The 20,611-nt window shown below is 34.5% G+C and overlaps 2 protein-coding genes across 7 annotated transcripts in view; one reads left to right on the top strand and one right to left on the bottom strand.

Moving 5' to 3' along the window:
- The window catches only part of kappaB-Ras (NFKB inhibitor interacting Ras like 1), a 95,918-nt gene that overhangs the window by 32,674 nt on the left and 42,633 nt on the right, over positions 1-20,611 (bottom strand). The gene's annotated exons all lie outside the window — the stretch shown is intronic.
- LOC138695774 (centrosomal protein of 104 kDa) overlaps positions 10,043-20,611 on the top strand; it is a 181,544-nt gene continuing 170,975 nt past the window's right edge. For all 3 annotated transcript variants that reach the window (XM_069819960.1, XM_069819959.1, XM_069819958.1), the window contains exon 1: positions 10,043-10,468. In XM_069819960.1, coding sequence (XP_069676061.1) covers positions 10,429-10,468 — 40 coding nt within the window. In that variant the 5' untranslated portion in view covers positions 10,043-10,428. The remainder of the gene's footprint in view (positions 10,469-20,611) is intronic.

The raw sequence follows: 20,611 nt of genomic DNA, 5'->3' as shown, positions 1-20,611 counted from the left end.
AAAATTTTACAAGATTACAATTGACGTAATAAAATTAACACATCTTGTAACTAGTCTGCGATGTATGAAATGGAGGGGGAAAGGAACTGGCTATCCTACCCCATTATCTCCTGGCTTGGTTGCTTCATGAGTGATGCCTTACGGTGTCACTAATGAGGTTCAGACCTGTCTTCGTACAGTTGACTAAACAACGAAAACTTAAGGGGGGAGGTACATCATTGGCCTGCAAATATGTAGTGAAATTATTTTTTTTATATCTCAGCTACTATAAAACAAAACTTTTCATGCTTACTATACTGTACATGCATTACACTTTATAAAACACTATTCAGAATATTAAAACAGCTAATAATTACCCGTAAAAGTAATTTAAATTTGTATATTTTTTTTTTACTGCAAAACATTTACATAATAAAATCTATAATTAATTAAATATCTGCATGATTCTTTTACTGGGATGTTTTAAAGACTTATATTAACAATATAGTCTAGGATCTTTTACCTATTTCTTCAGGAAATATTTTTTTCTCAATCAAACAATTTAGAAAATTTAATATTGAAGGTAACGATATAAGAAAAAAAAATTATTGAAGGAATAGGTAAAAGATGTTATACTATGTTGTTGATGTAGGACTTTATAACATTCCAGTAAAAGAATTATGCAGATATTTAATTAATTCTATATTTTATTATGTAAATGCTTTACGGTTTTAAAAAAATTATGCAAATTTAATATTATTTTACAGGTAATTATTAGCTATTTTAATATTCTGAATAGTGTTTTATAAAGTGAAATATATGTACAGTATATTAAACATGAAAAATGTTGTTCATTTAGGCTTTTATAGTAGCTGAGATATTAAAAAAAATGAATGTCACTAAATGTTTACAGGTCAATGGTATACTTTGCCCCTTAATACATTCTAAAATGATTTCCCTCAGCTACTATTTTTCCAAAAAATATGTTACATTGAACCATACTAATTTAGATTGATGAATTTCATCGTAGACTATCGGTGTAACTCAGGCCATAGTGCTTTTTCTACTGATCCGAGACTGCATCTAGGTATGAGCACAGTCTAGTATATACAGTCACGAAGCTCAATACGTAGTAAATATTAATCCATAGATAGTTGCTAACCACTAGGATCGCTAATATCGCCTCATTACAGACAATGCGAAATCGTACCTGCACAGTCTGTTGTTCCTAGCACCCTCACAACTCAAGCTTCGTGGCTGTATATACTAGACTGTGGTATGATTCGAATTCCGCTTGTGCATCAACCTGGTATGTTTTCTTACTTTTCCTTAACTGTAAATCGCATATCAGGTAATTCCATAGCGAATTTTTGGACTCATTTCTCCAAATGTTACTATCACCTATTCAATTGACGCTAGATAATGTCTCAACATTAATTTATTGAAATAACGTCGTTAAATATACCCTTTAAAAACGTCATCCTTTTTAGCATTACTTTTTAGTTCCTCAGTCTAGCTCCTATATGTTAAATTTGTCAACAGACTTTTCCGTCGTCAATTCCTTTACATTTCGGTAGCGCTACAAAGTTCTCGTTATAGTCCATAAGAGTATAACCCTTATAACACTTCCAGAAACTCAAATACATTCTCGTTATTTCATTTCTTCATGGTATTCAAACTAAAATATTAGCAAAAAATATATGAGCAATACACTAGAAACAATTAAACAAAATCGTTCCTAGTTTCACTGCCAGCTATAAATCTATATCCATAATTTTTCTATCTTGAACTATTGAAGTTATTAAGTGCATCACGGTAATTATGTACTAAGCATTCGGCCATATCACCTTCTCACAACAGAGGTCCAGGGCACATACATTACCAAATATATGCATAATTATTATTTTAATTATATTTTCAAGTTTTCTTCCGATTAACATACTGTCAACCTCTTTATACTTTGACGGAACAATTTGTGCCCTGGACCTCTATTGCGAGAAGATGGCGGCCTGGCCAATGCTTACTACGTAATTGCCAAATCCACACTTTCAAGTTCTTTTCAAGTGTCGATTCAAGCTGGTAAAATGTAGAAAAGCGGTTCATTTGATCAAGAAAACGGACATTTTCAATTTTCAAGTAAGTTAAAATCAATTGTACGTTTTGCTTTGACTTGACACAATACTCGAAATGGCTTCTTGATGTTCAATCTCTTTATTCCTTTGTTTTTATTTACATGTTGTCTATCTTGTTCGTAAGCAACGATCTTGTTCATGGCATAGGCCTAAATCTACAACTTATGTTGCTTTGTGTTAAATAAAACTGCTAGGAAGGTAACGGTTATTTACGATATTATGAGTATCGTAACATTTCATAATTATTACAATACGAGATTGGAGAGTTGTCAAACGAGGCCTGCGACAACTTTCCAATCTCGTACTGTAATATGAAGTTACGATAAGTAATATCGTAAAATGTTTTATGCACTTTGATAAAATATTAATTTTTTAATAAAAGCAATTGTATTATTTTTATTAGTTTTGAACATGTCTTATGTAGAGAGAAGATTATTATTATTATTATTATTATTATTATTATTATTATTATTATTATTATTTTCTTCCTGCAAGAGGCGATTCGTTTATGTTTGTTTTATTAGTTCTGAACATGACATGTTTTTGTTTTTAACAGAAGAACAGCAGTACTAGCAGAAATAAACAAAGATTGTTGAAATGAGTTCAAACGAGGATTCAGATATTGAAAATGCTGCAAATTCTGTAGTTAAATGCTTAGTACCATGGAAGATAATAAGGTACAGAACAACCGGTAATATAACTGTTTTATGAATTCTAACTTAAAGATTTTTTGACAGCAGACTGGATGACAAAAGCTTCTCAACCGAATAATAACAGGCATTTCCCATATTTATTCTGTGTTTAATTTCCTCCCGAGTATCATTTATATTTGTTACTGTTGCTCAAAGATATTTTAATTTTTTCCTCTTGAAAGATAAATCTCCAATTTTTATGTTTCCATTTCGTACAATATTCTGTTCACGAGACATAATCATATACTTTGTCTCTATTCTAAGAAGAAACTGCCTACTGAAAGATCCACTGGAAGAAATAGCGAACGAGAGAAGAGTTCGGGGCAGAAGAAGATATCAAATAATAGACGGCATTAAGATATATGGATCATATGCGGAGTCTAAGAGGAGGGCATAAAGTAGTAAAGACTGGAGAATGCTGGGTTTACAGTGAAGGGCCTGCCCTTGGGCAAATCACTACGAATGAATGAATGAACTATCACTACATTATTTCAGTAGCTCCTATGTAGATGTAGCATTCCTGTGTCCCATTATACTTCAGTAGTTAAAAAGTAATAAACCAAGGTCATTAGACCTATTTAACGAACGTGGCCTTGCTACGTCCCGCTTATGACACGTGTGACTGTTCATTTGTTTTATCAGATGAAACTCCGACAGGTAATACGCCCACCACACGTCACGGGAATTCCATTGGAAATTTTCCTATGCTTCAGTTCAAAAGGACGGAATAATAATGTACTCTTGTAGAAGTGTTATAATTATTATCTTTATTTATATAAAAATCGAATTAGTTTACATCTGCGACTAAAACGCACACGCACAAACCAGTCTTGGATCAAGTCCCTTTGGCAGCTCAATGAGCAGATAGCGGACCTGAATTAAAATCTTTGCAAAGGAAGAGTTGTATTTGTGATTATGAGCTTTTTCTCGGCGACCTTCATTTTTTTCTTATTCATTCTATCAAACTTTCAATTAAAAAATAGGGCACCTCTTGTGTTTGTATGATACTGAATCGATCGCCATGGCAGATAATTATGCTAAGGATTAGTTCGTTCTCTGAAATCTATAAAATCAATTTTTTAGGAGGTTTGAACCCGTGAACTTCAGATACAATGGCTGGCATAATAACTCAAAAAGTAGTTAAGATATTTTAATGAAACTTTGCATGCACGTACAGTACATATAGGTCTCACATGTAAACATCATACGGCATCTAATATGATGGGTTCAGAGCCATAGTGGGCCAAGCGCCATTTATTAAAAACGGAGAAAGTAATGGTTAAAGTTAAGTGAATACCATAGTTTAATGAATATTAACATATCATTTAGTTTGAATGTGTATACTTTATATTACATGCTATATGTTTCCATTGAATTACGGTAATAAATTAATTTTAATCCTTGTATTCTACGTCTTTAATATATGGCGCTTGGCCCACTATAGTTCTGAACCCTTCATATCTTTAATGTGGAATATGATTTTTTAAAAGTAATATTAATCAAATTCTTTATGAAAAATATTGTATCAAATTTGAAAAAAAAAAAAAATGTAACTGATATGTTAGGATTTTATTTTATGTTGTATATTGTTATTACAATAACTGAAAACAAGAATTGCATCAAAATTCAAATATTTGAGTAATTTATCATGTAAATGCTGCACAAATGTTCATAAAATAAGTAACTATTAGGTTTTAAAAAACATTAAAATTGCTTAATGATTTACAGATCAGCGTATTAAGCATGACAATTATTATCTCCAAAATATCTATGAGAGTAAAAAGAAAAAAAAAAACAGTACAATAAAAGTATATTAGCTTAAAATTCAGAAAGTGCAAAGCCTATAATTATATCAAATGATTCATAATTTAATACTTAATAAAATGACAAAACCAATTAAAAGATGTCCACACCTGTGGAGTAACGGTCAGCGCGTCTCGCCGCGAAACCAGGTGGACCGGGTTCGAATCCCGGTCGGGACAAGTTATCTGGTTGAGGTTTTTTCCGGTGTTTTCCCTCAACCCAATATGACCAAATGCTGGGTAACTTTCGGTGTTGGACCCCGGACTCATTTCACCGGCATTATCACCTTCATTTCATTGAGACGCTAAATAACCTAGATGCTGATACAGCGTCGTAAAATAACCCAATAAAATAAATAAAAATTAAAAGCTGCCCTTTATCACTTACCCTGTTCAACATCTACAGGGACATCATTTTATTTTTACTTCAACTTTTTTTGTACCTGAGTTTTTGAATGTACTTCACTCCCACCCCTTCTACTAAGGAAGTTCCAACTCCACACAGAACCAAGACCGCAGATAATAAGCAGTACTGAGTTACTGAGTATAGTACGTTCCAGAAATATGTTCGCGTTTTCCAGTGACGAAAGAGCTTTCAATATTGAATCATATTTTCGCACAGGTACTGTCCGTTTGCCTACGTCGCATCCCGATTTCCCCCACCTGCTTCTGCTCGCCCCTCTGTAAAAGCTGGGCTGTCTTAGCTCTTTTCTGAAAACATTAATTTCTCTTAGGAATTGGACGTTTACGTAATATTATACAGCTGTTTAATTTAACTTAAATAAAAGGGCCTCGTTAAGTAATTAACTGTCACGTGATTTCCTCCTTTTCTACAATCCTGCGGCATAACCACTTGGACGGACAGTAGATAGCATGTCTGAGTAATTTTATATTTTCGGTTCGGGCAGAAGTGAAGATTGAATTCACAGTGCATAGAGTAGGTACAGAATTATTTCAACATGAGTTACTAGTACGAAGGACGAAACTGGTAATTGGAATTAGATGCAATAGTCTATAGTGCGATAATATGCACAAAAGAACTGAAGCCTGTATCGAAATGAACGGCCACCATTTTCAAAATTGTGTTTAAATATTCATATTATGATTATTTTTCAATTTAACTTCTTTCTCTATATTGTACGCTAATGTGCTGTAGACAGTATAATATACACTGCATAATGAATACGTTCGCATGGATAACTCACTTCGTGAGTAAAAACACTTATTCTTAATACAGTACTGTACTTTGATTAAAGAAAAACCTAATGAAAATTATCAAACTCAAAATCGCGATATTTCCTAGTTTACGTAAATGGATGAACTACTTTGCTTCCCTCCTATACCTAGTAGAGTGATTTGTGTTTTACGCCAGTATCATCGAACTCCAGTCTTGGAGGGGGGAGCAAGTGATGTTTCCGGTTCTCTAAAGGTATTGACAGGTTAATATTAAAAATGTTAGTAAAAATAAAATGATGTCCCTGTACTTGGAGGATTTACTGAAAAACTGTTTTCAGAACATGAGAGAGGTGATAGTAGGAGGAAGAGGAATAAAGTGCGTAAGATTTGCTGATGATATGGCGTTGTTAGCGGAAGAAGAGATGATACTAAGGGATATGCTACTGGAGCTAAATGACAGCTGTGAGAGTATGGGATAAAGATAAACGTAAACAAGACGAAGACCATGGTTGTTGGAAGACAGAAAAAAAAATGGTAAAGTTACGACAGTAGAGCAAGTGGACAGCTTCAAATACTTGGGGTCTACTATAAGCAGTAACATGAGCTCTGTCAGGAAGTCGAAATAAGGATACCAATGGCAAAGGAAGATTTAAATAGAAAAAGGAGCATCTTCTGCGGACATCTGGAAAAAAGAAATAAGGAAGAGACTAGTGAAGTGCTTTGTATGGAGTGTGGCACTGTATGAGGCAGAAACATGGACATTACGACGAGGTGAAGAGAAGCGAATAGAAGCATTTGAAATGTGGATATGGAGAAGGATGGAGAGTGTGAAATGGATAGAATAAGATATGAAGCTGTGTTGGAAAGTGTGGGTGAAGAAAGAATAATGTTGAAACTGATCAGGAAGAGAAAAAGGAATTGGTTGAGTCACTGGTTGAGAAGAAACTGACTACTGAAGGATGCACTGGAAGGAATGGTGAACGGGAGAAGAGTTCGGGGCAGAAGAAGATATCAGATGATAGACGACATTAAGATATGGATCATATGCAGAGACTAAGAGGAAGGCAGAAAATAGGAAAGACTAGAGAATGCCGGATTTGCAGTGAAAGACCTGCCATTTGGCAGAATAGTGAGAGTTTCATGATGTTCAACGTGGTGCGAAACGTTTGGGCATTTGCATCATGTCATGATGCAGAGATATCCAACGTTTCGACGCCGCGTATCATCTCCATCATCAGGGAAAGAAGGGACTTATCTGTTGAGTCTTTTACCAAGAGGGGCTCATCTCCAGGACTGGAGACTTTCTTCCCGACATACAGCTCCGAAACGTTGAATGTCTCTAATCTATGACACGGTGAAAATACCCAAAAATCTCTCATCAAATGTAAAGAATCTGAACTTTTCTTAAAGACACGAATTTTACGCTATTACATTTAGTTAATTATTATTACTTACTTACTTACTTACTGGCTTTTAAGGAACCCGAAGGTTCATTGCCCCCCTCACATAAGCCCGCCATTGGTCCCTATCCTGAGCAAGATTAATCCAGTCTCTATCATCATATCCCACCTACCTCAAATCCATTTTAATATTATCCTCCCATCTACGTCTCGGCCTCCCCAAAGGTCTTTTCCCCTCTGGCCTCCCAGCTAACATTCTACATGCATTTTGGATTCGCCCATACGTGCTACATGCCCTGCCCATCTCAAACGCCTGGATTTAATGTTCCTAATTATGTCAGGTGAAGAATACAATGCGTACAGTTCTGTGTTGTGTAACTTTCTCCATTCTCCTATAACTTCATCCCTCTTAACCCCAAATATTTTCCTAAGCACCTTATTCTCAAACATCCTTAATCTCTGTTCCTCTCTCAAAGTGAGAGTCCAAGTTTCACAACCATACAGATCAACCGGTAATATAACTGTTTTATAAATTCTAACTTTCAGATTTTTTGACAGCAGACTGGATGATAAAAGCTTCTCAACCGAATAATAACAGGCATTTCCCATATTTATTCTGCGTTTAATTTCCTCCCGAGTATCATTTATATTTGTTACTGTTGCTCCAAGATATTTGAACTTCTCCACCTCTTCAAAAGATAAATTTCCAATTTTTATATTTCCATTTCGTACAATATTCTCGTCACGAGACATAATCATATACCTTGTCTTTTCGGGATTTATTTCCAAACCTATCTCTTTACTTGCTTCCAGTAAAATTCCCGTGTTTTCCCTAATCGTTTGTGGATTTTCTCCTAACATATTCACGTCATCCGCATACACAAGCAGCTGATGTAACCCGTTCAATTCCAAACCCTGCCTGTTATCCTGGACTTTCCTGATGGCATACTCTAGAGCAAAGTTAAAAAGTAAAGGTAATAGTGCATCTCCTTGCTTTAGCCCGCAGTGAATTGGAAACGCATCTGACAGAAACGGACCAATAAGAACTCTGCTGTACGTTTCACTGAGACACATTTTAATTAATCGAACTAGTTTCTTGGGAATACCAAATTCAATAAGAATATCATATAAAACTTCTTTCTTTACCCAGTCATATGCCTTTTTGAAATCTATGAATAACTGATGCATTTGGTATTCCCAAGAAACTAGTTCGATTAATTAAAATGTGTCTCAGTGAAACATACAGCAGAGTCCGTATAGGTCAGTTTCTATCTGATCCTTTTCTAATTCACTGTGGGCTAAAGCAGGGAGATGCACTATCACCTCTACTTTTTAACTTCGCTTTAGAATATGCCATTAGGAAATTCAGGATAACAGGCGGGGTTTGGAATTGAACGGGTTACATCAGCTTCTTGTCTATGCAGATGACGTGAATATGTTAGGAGAAAATCCACAAACAATTAGGGAAAACACGGGAATTTTACTGGAAGTAAGTAAAGCGATCGGTTTGGAAGTAAATCCCGAAAAGACAAAGTATATGATTATTGCACGAAATGGAAATATAAAAATTGGAGATTTATCTTTCGAAGCGGTGGAAAAATTGAAATATCTTGGGGCAACAGTAACAAATATAAATGACACTCGGGGGGAAATTAAACGCAGAATAAATATGGGAAATGCGTGTTACTATTCAGTTGAGAAGCTCTTATCATCCAGTCTGCTGTCCAAAAATCTGAAAGTAACAATTTATAAAACAGTTATATTACCGGTTCTTCTGTATGGTTGTGAAACTTGGACTCTCACTCTGAGGAACATAGGTTAAGGGTGTTTGAGAATAAGGTGCTTAGGAAAATATTTGGGGCTAAGCGGGATGAAGTTACAGGAGAATGGAGAAAGTTACACAACACAGAACTGCACGCATTGTATTCTTCACCTGACATGATTAGGAACATTAAATCCAGGCGTTTGAGATGGGCAGGGCATGTAGCGCGTATGGGAGTGTTAGTTGGGAGACCAGAGGGAAAAAGACCTTTAGGGAGGCCGAGACGTAGATGGGAGGATAATATTAAAATGGATTTGAGGGAGGTGGAATATGATGATAGAGACTGGATTAATCTTGCACAGGATAGGGACCGATAGCGGGCTTATGTGAGGGCGGCAATGAACCTCCGGGTTCCTTAAAGGCCAGTAAGTAAGTAAGTAAGTATTAAACGATTTATCCTTCTATCAAACACGAATGTTCCCTGTATCAAATGTCCTATTTTAATTACGTAATTACTTTCTGTTTATTTCTAACAGTTGCAGCGGAGTGCACGGGTACGGATAGTAAATAAATGAATGAATAAGTAAATATATAAGTAAACAAATATATATATATATATATATAATAGTTCTTCTTTATACGCTTAAGTTGTGGTAACTAAGGTACAAGGTGTGACAGTTTTGTCAGTTTTAAAGATTGAACGACAAGAAAGCAAATGTGTTTCAAAAGTTCCATCTATCACGCGTGAGAAACGGTGCACGTTTAGGAACGCGTTAGCGGCATTAAAAAAAGCCGCGGCCATAAAAATAAGTCGAATATAGAATATTCCAAGCCTCGTATGTGCGGATAACGCCCCCTTCCCGCTCTTCATTCTCCCATTTACGAGAATGAGGGATTGGATTTAGTACATTTTGTCGCCCTTCGGTGGCGCCACAGTCTGTGGATCGGAAGCTACAAAGAGCCGTCTCATTATTGATCCCTGGTATCGTCACTTCCAAACAAATTACGCTTGCAACAACAAATTCCTGCATAAAAACATTACACGCTTCTACGACGCACTATAAAAACAACCACGCTGCGGTTACACGGTGATCAATACAGACACGTGAGTTCGTCGTCTCAATCACAGCAACTTACACTTGTAAGCCGTGCCGGCATGGAGGATGACAAACTTTTGAACTGACTGTACCGTCAGTACGGTACAAGGCGGTGAGGATATCTGGAGTGAAATGCAATGCCGCTGTGCAGTGTGGTCGACCTTACAGGGGAGAAGACAGGTTATGCTTTGTGGATGATTATGGACTTTGTTTTCATTGATCGTTATTTTGTATTCAGGTATAAACATTAGAAAAGTGAACTTCGAGTAGAAGAAAATGGAATCATGTGGTGCAAAACGTTATGGATACTTTGAAAGCAGTAAATAATCGTGCTTTGAAATTGATACAAAACATTGAAAATTCAATAATGAGCCGATTTTGAATAAAAATGCCGCACAAAATTGGATTTACTGTGGTGCACGCATCGGGTGAGTAACATATTTTCTTTAATGATATAGATAAATAGTTAATCGTTAGCTAATTTCATTTTAAAAGTATAATTTGACGATAAATGCCTGTGAAAATGTTATATTTACCATTAAATACTGCAGGCTTTTAAAATAAATACGCATAATATTTACGTACAGGATGCGACATTGTCTTAGGGAGAAGGCATGTGTGCCCACGCTGTGAGAGAGAGGATATTGCCCCGCAGTGAATAATATAGGCCTATAAATAAATGGTCATAAGATGAAATGACGGGCTTACATCATGTAATACGTTCATTATAATCTCATCAGTTTTGAGTGTATGGGTGCTGAGAATGAATTACCATTCTTTCACAAAATTGCTCACTTAACACACGACCACCAGCAGAACTTCCTTAGAACTCGTTTATTAAACATCTCTACTTTGATGCATACGCAACAGTTAGGCGCAGATTTCATGCTGCATAGAAGCTGCAGTTATGTGTTCGAATCTTGCCTAGAGCAATGTAATAAATGTGTTGTCTTGGGTTGAGATCTACCATGCGTCTAGTATTAGTTCGAAAATCCATTCCAACATGAGCTTAGAGTAATCTTTTGATAGATTCTGATACATTGCAATAGATGCCCCGTGTTCTTATGCAATCTCTCTTACATACGCTTATGGCATGTTGTTGTCCTGAAATAATTCATTTTGTAAATGTAAATTTTAATTATTGTGAACTGAACGCGATTTTTAAAACAAAATGGACACAGGATTCCTACGTTATAAATGATTATACGTTTCTTAGAATTAACGGAAACATTCCTTAATACAAGCGTCTTGGTCACCCAAAAAGTCCTTCATGCGTATTTAAACTCGACGATCTTCATCTGAACTTTAAGAAACAATTCACTTAAAGTGAAGAATATTAGAACAATTTTCTTACTCCTAAAATTGTCATACTGAGAATCAACGCAATTTTTCGTAGGTTTTGGGCAACATTATTATTATTACTACTATTAGAAGCAGATTTGCACGTCCATTCATTTCTTGTAATTCACAGCTGTAATAATTCGCTTAAATATTCATAAACATCGTAATTATAATACAATACATAATAAACAATGCATTGTTGCAAGAAGTATCGTACTGGCTTAGATTAAAGCTTCGTTTTATTAACGTATTTCAAATTTATAGATTCTATATGATGTATACTGGTTACATCTACACTTATGGAGTATCTAATATAGGTACCTTTATTTTTAGGATATAAATCCTATTCAGGTTCTCTGCACATTAGCAGGGTAAAGGTTGGTAATACTGTGATAGGTATACGAATAATATTGTGACAGTTCTTTTTAAGAATTATTACAATTTTACTGAGCGAGAGAAGGACCGATTTCGTGTAGCAACTTATCCACGAACATTCCTTTAATATGTTGATGCAATAAAAAAAAAAACGATCTTCTTCTCGCTCAGTAAAATTGTAATAAATTCTCAAAAAGAACTATTACAATATTACCAACTTTTACCTTATATGTTTACATGCAGTTTATATGGAATTCAGTCCACACCTGTGGAGTAACGGTTAGTGCGTCTGGCCGCGAAACCAGGTGGTCCGGGTTCGATTTCTGGTCGGGGCAAGTTACCTGGTTGGGATTTTTTTTCCGGGGTTTTCCTTCAACCCTATATGAGCAAATGCTGGATAACTTTCGATGCTGGACCCCGGACTCATTTCACCGGCATTATCACCTTCATATCATTCACACGCTAAATAACCTAACATGTTGATAAAGTGTCGTAAAATAACCTACTAAAAATATATGGGATTCAGATAATATGTGTGCCAACTAGATATTCTGATATATTTTTGTTGTAGAACTATTTACAATAAACTTTTAGTAGAATATTCCTTTATTTAACACAACGTTTAAAAATTTTTACCTCCAAAAAGAAAACCTCCTTGGAACTAATATTTCTCTAAAACAACGTAAGGTAAATAGAAACAATATTTACTCATTACATTTACAACTAAGTTACTAATTATTAATATTAATATTAAATATTAATTTTAATATTAATTGTAATTGTATTCTTAATATTGTAGTTGTAATCCCTTGGTAGAGGGGAAGAGAAGGCCTGATGACCTTATCTCTACCGATGAAAGAGTAATGGAACGGAGAAAAATTCTCTCCGGCGCCGGGATTTGAACCCGGGTTTTCAGCTCTACGTGCTGACGCTTTATCCACTAAGCCACACCGGATTCCACCCTGGCGTCGGAAGAATCGTCTCAGTTTTAAGTTCCAACTCTTGGGTTCCCTCTATATATTATCTCTATCGGCTTAAATAAATAAATAAAATTAGAAAGGTATACAATAGAAGGGGAAAGGAACTCGCCATCATACCCCATTATCTCCTGGCTTAGTTGCCTTATGAGTGACGTCTTATTGGTGTCACTTATAAGGTTCTAACCAGTCTTCGAACTGTTGACTAAACATACATTTACAAGAGCAGTTCTTTTAAGAGAGCATTATTTTTTGTCATATACAACAGAGGTTGTATATGTAGAGGGACTTGACATTAAAAGAATAATTCAATTAATGAGTAGTAACATTACTAAAGAAAAAATATGATAACGTAATTCTAATATTAAAATATTTTACTTTTATACGCGCAGAAATAAAAGACCAGCTAGTTATTGACTTTGGCCAAATGAAACCAAGGCGTTACCCAGAGATTTGGCAACGTATTGTTGACGTGGTGAGGGACTATATTTGAAGTATGTAATGTTAAAAGTAACCTACATGAATTTAGTGTGAAATAGTAACTATGTTGCAAATTCAGTGTAACTGACTCAGCTGTATACGTATAGTAATAATGTTTTATTTTCGCTGGCAGAGTTAAGGCCATAAGGCCTTCTCTTCCACTCAACCAGCCTTAATCAATACAATACATAAATTTAAATTACAAATATTTTCACTACACTTAAAAGGTTCTCCAGCAATAATCTTCACTACACATTTATTTAAATTTAGATAAATCTATAAGGTAAAGTAGTAACTTAATTTATGAGCTAATTTAATTCAATGAATTATAATTAATTTAATATTTGAGATAGCTAGTAAAATGATGAAAATTAATTTAATATAAGCTTACTAGGACTATGTTACAGGGAGAATATATATATATTTCTATTTCTATAATGAGAATATTAATGTAATTGCCATTAGAGATTTTGTAAATCTATTTAGAGAAATTAAAGATAATAATAATAAGAATGGACAGATGTTAGTTTCATTATAAGTAACAAATATTAATCAGCAATTCATCTGTTAAGTAAGAATTTATGTAATTTTGACCTAAATGAAGCTATTGTCCAACAACCCCTTATATCACTCGGAAGCGAGTTCCAATTTCTAGCAACTGAAACTGTATAGGATGAAGAATATAAAGATGTCTTGTGGTAGGGTATAATGAGTAAATTGTTATGATGAGACCTTGTACTTAGCTGATGATATGCGGACAAATTTTGAAAACGAGAAGCCAAATAGATTGGGGTAGCGGTGCGCAGAATTTGAAATAAGAGAACAAGAGAATGCAGGGCTCGTCGATCGCTTAGCCTTAGCCAAGACAGAGTTTGGAAAGACGGGGAAACATGATCATACTTACGAATATTACAAATATAACGGACGCACGCATTATGCACACGTTGTAACCTGCTGCTCAAATTTGCATTTAGGTTACTTAATATAATATCGCAGTAGTCGAAGTGTGGCATCACGAGTGTTTGTACAAGGATTAATTTTAATTTATCAGGAAGAAAGTTCTTCAGTCGCTTTAATGAGTGAATAATGGAAAATATTTTTTTTGGAAGTGTGGTTCACTTGTTCATTCCATTCCAGGAAACTTAGCATCGCCGGCGAATACCATAGCGTGATAGAGGACACAACAATTATGAATTGAAAAATATCGTGCTAATAACAATACTTTAAGCAGACATTGATCTGAATACCGTGCACTATTATGGAACTTAAAAGCTCAAGAAACGGTCGCCTAGAGCGTTTAGAATTACTATATGTGTTGCGGTATGTTTTTTTCACTTGGTTATTTAACGACTTTGTTTCAACTACTGGGGTTATTTAGCTTCGATGTAATTGGTGATAGCGATATGATATTTGGCGTGATGAGGCCGCGGATTCGCCATAGATTACCTGACATTCGCTTTACGGTTAAGAAAAACTCCGAAAAAAATCCAACCAGGTAATCAGTCCAAGCGGGAATGGAACCCATGCCCGAGCGTAACTCCGATCAGCAGGCAAACGCTCTACCGCATGAGCTACGCTGGTAGCTGCGATATGTTTATCAGACTCTGGGATCAATAGCAGTATTATCTGTTATAGTTACCATTGGTTATTAATACAGAAAAATTCGCTCCGGCGCCGAGGGTCGAACCCGGGTCCCCAGTTCTACGCACTGGGCGCTCATACTACTGAGCTATGTCGAGGCTCAATCCACCGCACCGGATTGAATCTTTCTCCTTTGGTATTTTCCTTTACTCTATGTTCGACATATAGCCTATATTAAGTCAGCTATCCTAACACAAGGAGCACACTCAATTGAGTGACTTGGTGGCCGGGATTCCACAGTATATAAGTTATGCATTGTTGGCGAATGATCTACGTAAAGATTAATTTTTTGGTCCTACAGAATTATCTGTTACGATTACCATTGGATATTAATGGAGAAAAATTCGCTCCGGCGCCGAGGATCGAACCCGGGTCTCCAGTTGGGCGCCCTAATCACTGAGCTACGCCGAGATAACAGATTCTATATTTAATGAATATAAGGCTGCGAAGAAACTGCCTACTGAAGGATGCACTGGAAGGAATGGTGAATGGGAGAAGAGTTCGAGGCAGAAGAAGATATCAGATGATAAACGACATTAAGATATATGGATCATATGAGGAGACTAAGAGGAAGGCAGAAAATAGGAAAGATTGGAGGAAGCTGGGTTTCCAGTGAAAGACCTGCCCTTAGGCACAACACTGAATGAGTGAAGTGAGATTTTTAGTCACGTGAACATTATAGCAAAATAATACCATTACTGTATTTAGTACCGCAAAATAGAAGCATAAATAGGAGAAAAACGAGAAATTCAGTCCAAATGAAACAAGCATAGAACACCAGTTTTCGCCTCTCTGGTTAACACTGAGCCAGAGATAATCATAATCAGAAGTAAAGGTTCAAAATATGAATTCAAGAAACGTTCATTGAAAGCATATGAAAAAGACTTAGAAGCAATTTCACACCATACCTGATTTCAGTACCGCCCTAAAATGAATCATTACAGTTCACGATTCCACATCCCTTCTATCTAAAAATCCATGGAAATACTATTCCGTCATTTGTGACTCGTTTTCTTTTCCTCGCGGACTTTCCAATGAGAACTTCGCCGTATTTCTAGTCTCTCCGGCAATTCTACCTGCCCGCACATCTCATGACTATGTTTAGCGTTGAAAATATGCTTAGCAAGAAACAAATGAATGTTGACAGCTTTCGTATGATTATTACTTTTATATATAGAGAAAGATTATTAAATTAACTTTCATATTAATCACTTAACGAGAAATCTCTTCATCAAAGAATTGTAAGTTATTTGGACACATCTTGTACTTGATGAAAAAAACAAAAGAACAACGACTTTGTCTAGGAAACAAGATTTAGTTAAAATACTCAATCTGTATCTATTCCATTATTTTTACTAGCCGTACCCGTGCGCTCCGCTGCACCCGTTAGAAATAAATATAAAGTAATTACATAATTAAAATAGGACATTTGATCCAGGGGACATTCGTGTTTGATAGAAGGATAAATCGTTTAATATGTTACTTAATTTAAATTGCATCCAAATAATTAAAATGCGATCATTTTGGTCCAGAGACACTCATTGGTGCAATGACAATTCCTTTAACATGTTTCTTAATTTTTATTACATGCAACCATAGTTTAACGAAGATTGACATCATTTAGATTTAATGTGTATATTTTATTTTACTTGTTATAGGTTTCCATTCAATTATGGTAATAACTTAACTTTAACCCTTGTTTTCTACGTATTCAGTAAATGGCGCTCGGCCCACTATGGTTCTGAACCCTTCAAATAACTTAAATTATATTACATAATATTATATATTATATTATATTATATTATATTATATTATATTATATTATATTATATTATATTATATTATATTATATTATATTATATCAGAAGTTACTGTAATAACATTATAGCATTATGTCCATCTAGAGAAACTACACTTTCCAATGGTGAAATAATAATTAGTTATACAAATCGGTTAATTTAGCTTCCGATATTACTTCATACAAACACAGAAACATTCTCTGTAGGCTATCTCTCATAGCTTTCGATTGTTGCTGTCCAAGGCCCCTTATAGACGAAGTAATTTGTTTTTTATTTCATTATACGGCCTTAGATGGCAGTTATTTTATTTTTAAAACTCATTTATCTCATTAAATATCAGTCCTATCAAAATTTTTCAAGGAATAAAACTTATCGGAAATTAGTTTTAAAGAAACTTTCGTTAGGAAACATTTTTCACAAAAATCAATAATAAACGAGATATTTCGATTTATTTAATTCAGGCCCCCTTATAACCCCCCCTTTTAAATAATGTATTTTGAATGCCATATAGCCTAAAATCTAAGGTACAACGAACATAATTTATATTCCAATTTTCATCGAAATCCGTTCATCCATTATCGCGTGAAAAGGTAACAAACATACATACAGACAGACAGACAGACATACAAACAAAAATTTCAAAAAAGCGATTTTCGGTTTCGGGGTGGTTAATTATATATGTTAGGACCAATTATTTTTGGAAAAGCGAAAATTACCAGAAAAATTTCGGCTACAGATTTATTATTAATATAGATGTGAACACATTCCTAACCACTTTACTTTTAAGAGTCTTTAAATCTTGGTTGTGGACGGAAGTGACGAATAGAAGGGACAAAGTAGTAGAACTAGAAGGAAATAATACTACTGGACAACTGTGTGAATTTTAATTATTTTGATTACTTAATCTCGACCCAAAATAAAATTACAGACGTACAGCAAGAAATAAACGATATCACGAAATGAAATTCTTAAACCAACTTAGATAAAATTATCTTCAAATAATTAAAACAAATCCCTAAATACAGGATTATCGTGATAGGATAAATAAAGGAAGTCCAAGTTATCTTTATTACATTACATTACGGATTTTTTTTAAGAAGAAGAAGAAAAAGATGTCTATAGCCTACTAACAAAATTACGATTACATAACATGACAGCAAAAGCCTCTCTAAAAAAATTACAAAACACCTCCACATATGCAGAACACATCACAAATGCTAACCACGCCTACAGAGACATCAACACAGACATGGAAATACTGCACATCCAACCAAAAAGCCAGAAACTCAACACACTAGAACAATATGAAATATACAGACACACGAAAACACACCCCAACGATATTCTCAACACACAACTCAATTTCAAAACACATACACTCTTTGACTCTACACTACGAAAGCACCCACACAGGAAACAAGAAGCGCCAAGACCAACAACGACCAGTTCCGAAGATGACCGAAAATAGGTCGAAACATGTTAACAAGGTTCGTTAAAATTTAACACAAGAAAGTTCTTATCATACATATTCCGAAGTGATACAGTGTTAAAAGTTGTGTAATCAAGATGTATGTATCAACACTAACTTTTTTATGCTAAATATTAACCATTCTGGATTAAATTTTTACTATAAGTATTTATGAGATAGCTGCATGTTTCTTTGCATTTGTTTTGTAAAAATTTGCTGCTAGTTTATTTTATTAATGTTTTATTCATGAATAACTGAGATATTTCATAAAATGAATGCATATAAATGTTTCTATATGTCTTGTGAATGTAATCAAAACAAAAAAGGAAACTTAAAAATTCAGCTCTTCTACGAAAAACTTGGGTTTGAAGATATTTCTAATGGAAATAGAAAAAAAAATAAAAAAGAAATCAAAAGCCAAAAAGATTTGGGAGTTCAAAATTTGATTCTGTTAGTCCTTTACATAGTAAACCTGCTCTCAAAATTTGGTTCAAAAAATGATTAGGAAAAAAAAGTTGTCCCATTAAGCGGAGCAGACTTACAGTAGTGTTGAGACAATAGGATAGCTCTTTGAACAAATATAGGAAGCTAATTTTACACTGTTCACTTCAGGAAACCGAGAAATTATGACTATATAACTTAAAATCAAGTATCAAAGCCCACAAGTTGCTAATATTAATCTGATAGATACCTATCGGTTGACTAGCTCGATAACGTGTAATGTCAAACTATCCCTTCTATATAATAGAATTGTTAAAACAATCCCTCATCCCCCTACGTTTCTGTACCCACATTGAGTGTCGAATTATGTACCTCTCTCTCCCCAGCAGCGCCAAATACATTCCCCTACATTCCTAGCACTCTCTCACGTGTCAAATTATATTCCTCCCGACCCCCATCACTAACACAGCTGTGTGTACGCAGCTACATGACAAATGTGCCGGTAGGAATATGAAACGCTTCCAAACGCATTGCAGCGTGGGTAACAATTCCGTATATTAAGAGAATTTCGCGAATGTACAAACATTGTCATCCTTAACGTTGTCCTCCTTCTCTTCTTGCTCATCATCATCATCATCATCATCATCATCATCATCATCATCATCATCATCATCATCATCATCTTCCTCTTCTTCGTCTTCTTCTTCTTCTTCTTTGAACTGAAGGGCATTCATTGTTTTTTCATCCGCTTCTAATTAATTCTCTTTCACTATTTTTTTCTTTCACTTTGTTGTAGTTTCCATTCATTTTTTATTTTATTCTTTTCTTCTGTCTTTAAATTTCTCTAGTCTTCATTCATCCGTTTTTCTTCTTCTTTTTTTATATTCCATCTTTTTCCCCTCCCTGCTTAAATCTCTATTCCTTATTGTCTCTTACATTTTTTCTTTTATTTTCTTTTCTTATGTTTTATTTCTTCGTTATTTCGGTCTTTCTTCATTATTTCTTCTTCTTTCTCCATTACTTTTGTTATTTATTTCTCTTTTTCTTTCTTTACTTCTCCCTTTTCTTCTTTATTTCTTTCTTTCTCCTTTTCATTCATTCATTCTTTCTTTCTTTCTTTCTTTCTTTCTTTCATTCATTCTTTCTTTCTCCCTTTCATTCATTCATTCATTCATTCATTCATTCATTCATTCTTTCATTCATTCTTTCTTTTTTCTTTCCTTGTTTCTTTCTTTCTTTCTCCCTTTCATTCATTCATTCTTTCTCTCTTTCTTTCTTTCATTCATTCTTTCTTTTTTTCCTTCTTTCTTCCTTTCATTCATTCTTTCTTTCTTTCTTTCATTCATTCTTTCTTTTTTCTTTCCTTGTTTCTTTCTTTCTCCCTTTCATTCTTTCTTGCTTTCTTCCTTTCTTCGTTCGTTTCTTTCTTTCTTTCTTTCTTTTTCTTTCCTTCTTTCTTTCTTTCTCCCTTTCATTCATTCATTCATCCTTTCTTTCTTTCTTTCATTCATTCTTTCTTTTTTCTTTCCTTGTTTCTTTCTTTCTCCCTTTCGTTCATTCATTCATTCATTCTTTCTTTCTTTCTTGTTTCTTTCCTTGTTTCTTCTTTCTTTTCCTTTCTTTCTTCCTTCCTTCCTTCATTCCTTTCTTTCTTTCTTTTTTCTTCCTTTCTTTCTTTCTTTCTTTCCTTCTTTCTTTCTTTCATTCATTCCTTCTTTTTACTTCTCTTCTTTCTTTCTCTTCTTTCTTTCTTTCTTTCCTTCTTTCTTTCTTTCTTTCTTTCTTTCTTTCTTTCATTCATTCTTTCTTTTTACTTCTCTTCTTTCTTTCTCTCCTTTCTTTCTTTCTTTGTCTCTTTCTTTCCTTCTTTCTTTCATTCATTATTTCTTTTTTCTTTCCTTCTTTCTTTCTACCTCCCTTTCTTTTTTTCTCTTTCTTTCATTCATTCTTTCTTTTTACTTCTTTCTTTCTCTCCTTTCTTTCTTTCTTTCTTTCTTTCTCTCTTTCTTTCCTTCTTTCTTTCTTTCATTCATTCTTTCTTTTTTCTTT

The sequence above is a fragment of the Periplaneta americana genome, chromosome 3 (genome assembly GCF_040183065.1).
Source record: "Periplaneta americana isolate PAMFEO1 chromosome 3, P.americana_PAMFEO1_priV1, whole genome shotgun sequence".
Taxonomy (NCBI): Eukaryota; Metazoa; Arthropoda; class Insecta; order Blattodea; family Blattidae; genus Periplaneta; species Periplaneta americana.
Note: the sequence above shows the minus strand (reverse complement) of the source record. Positions and strands in the feature narration are given on the sequence as shown.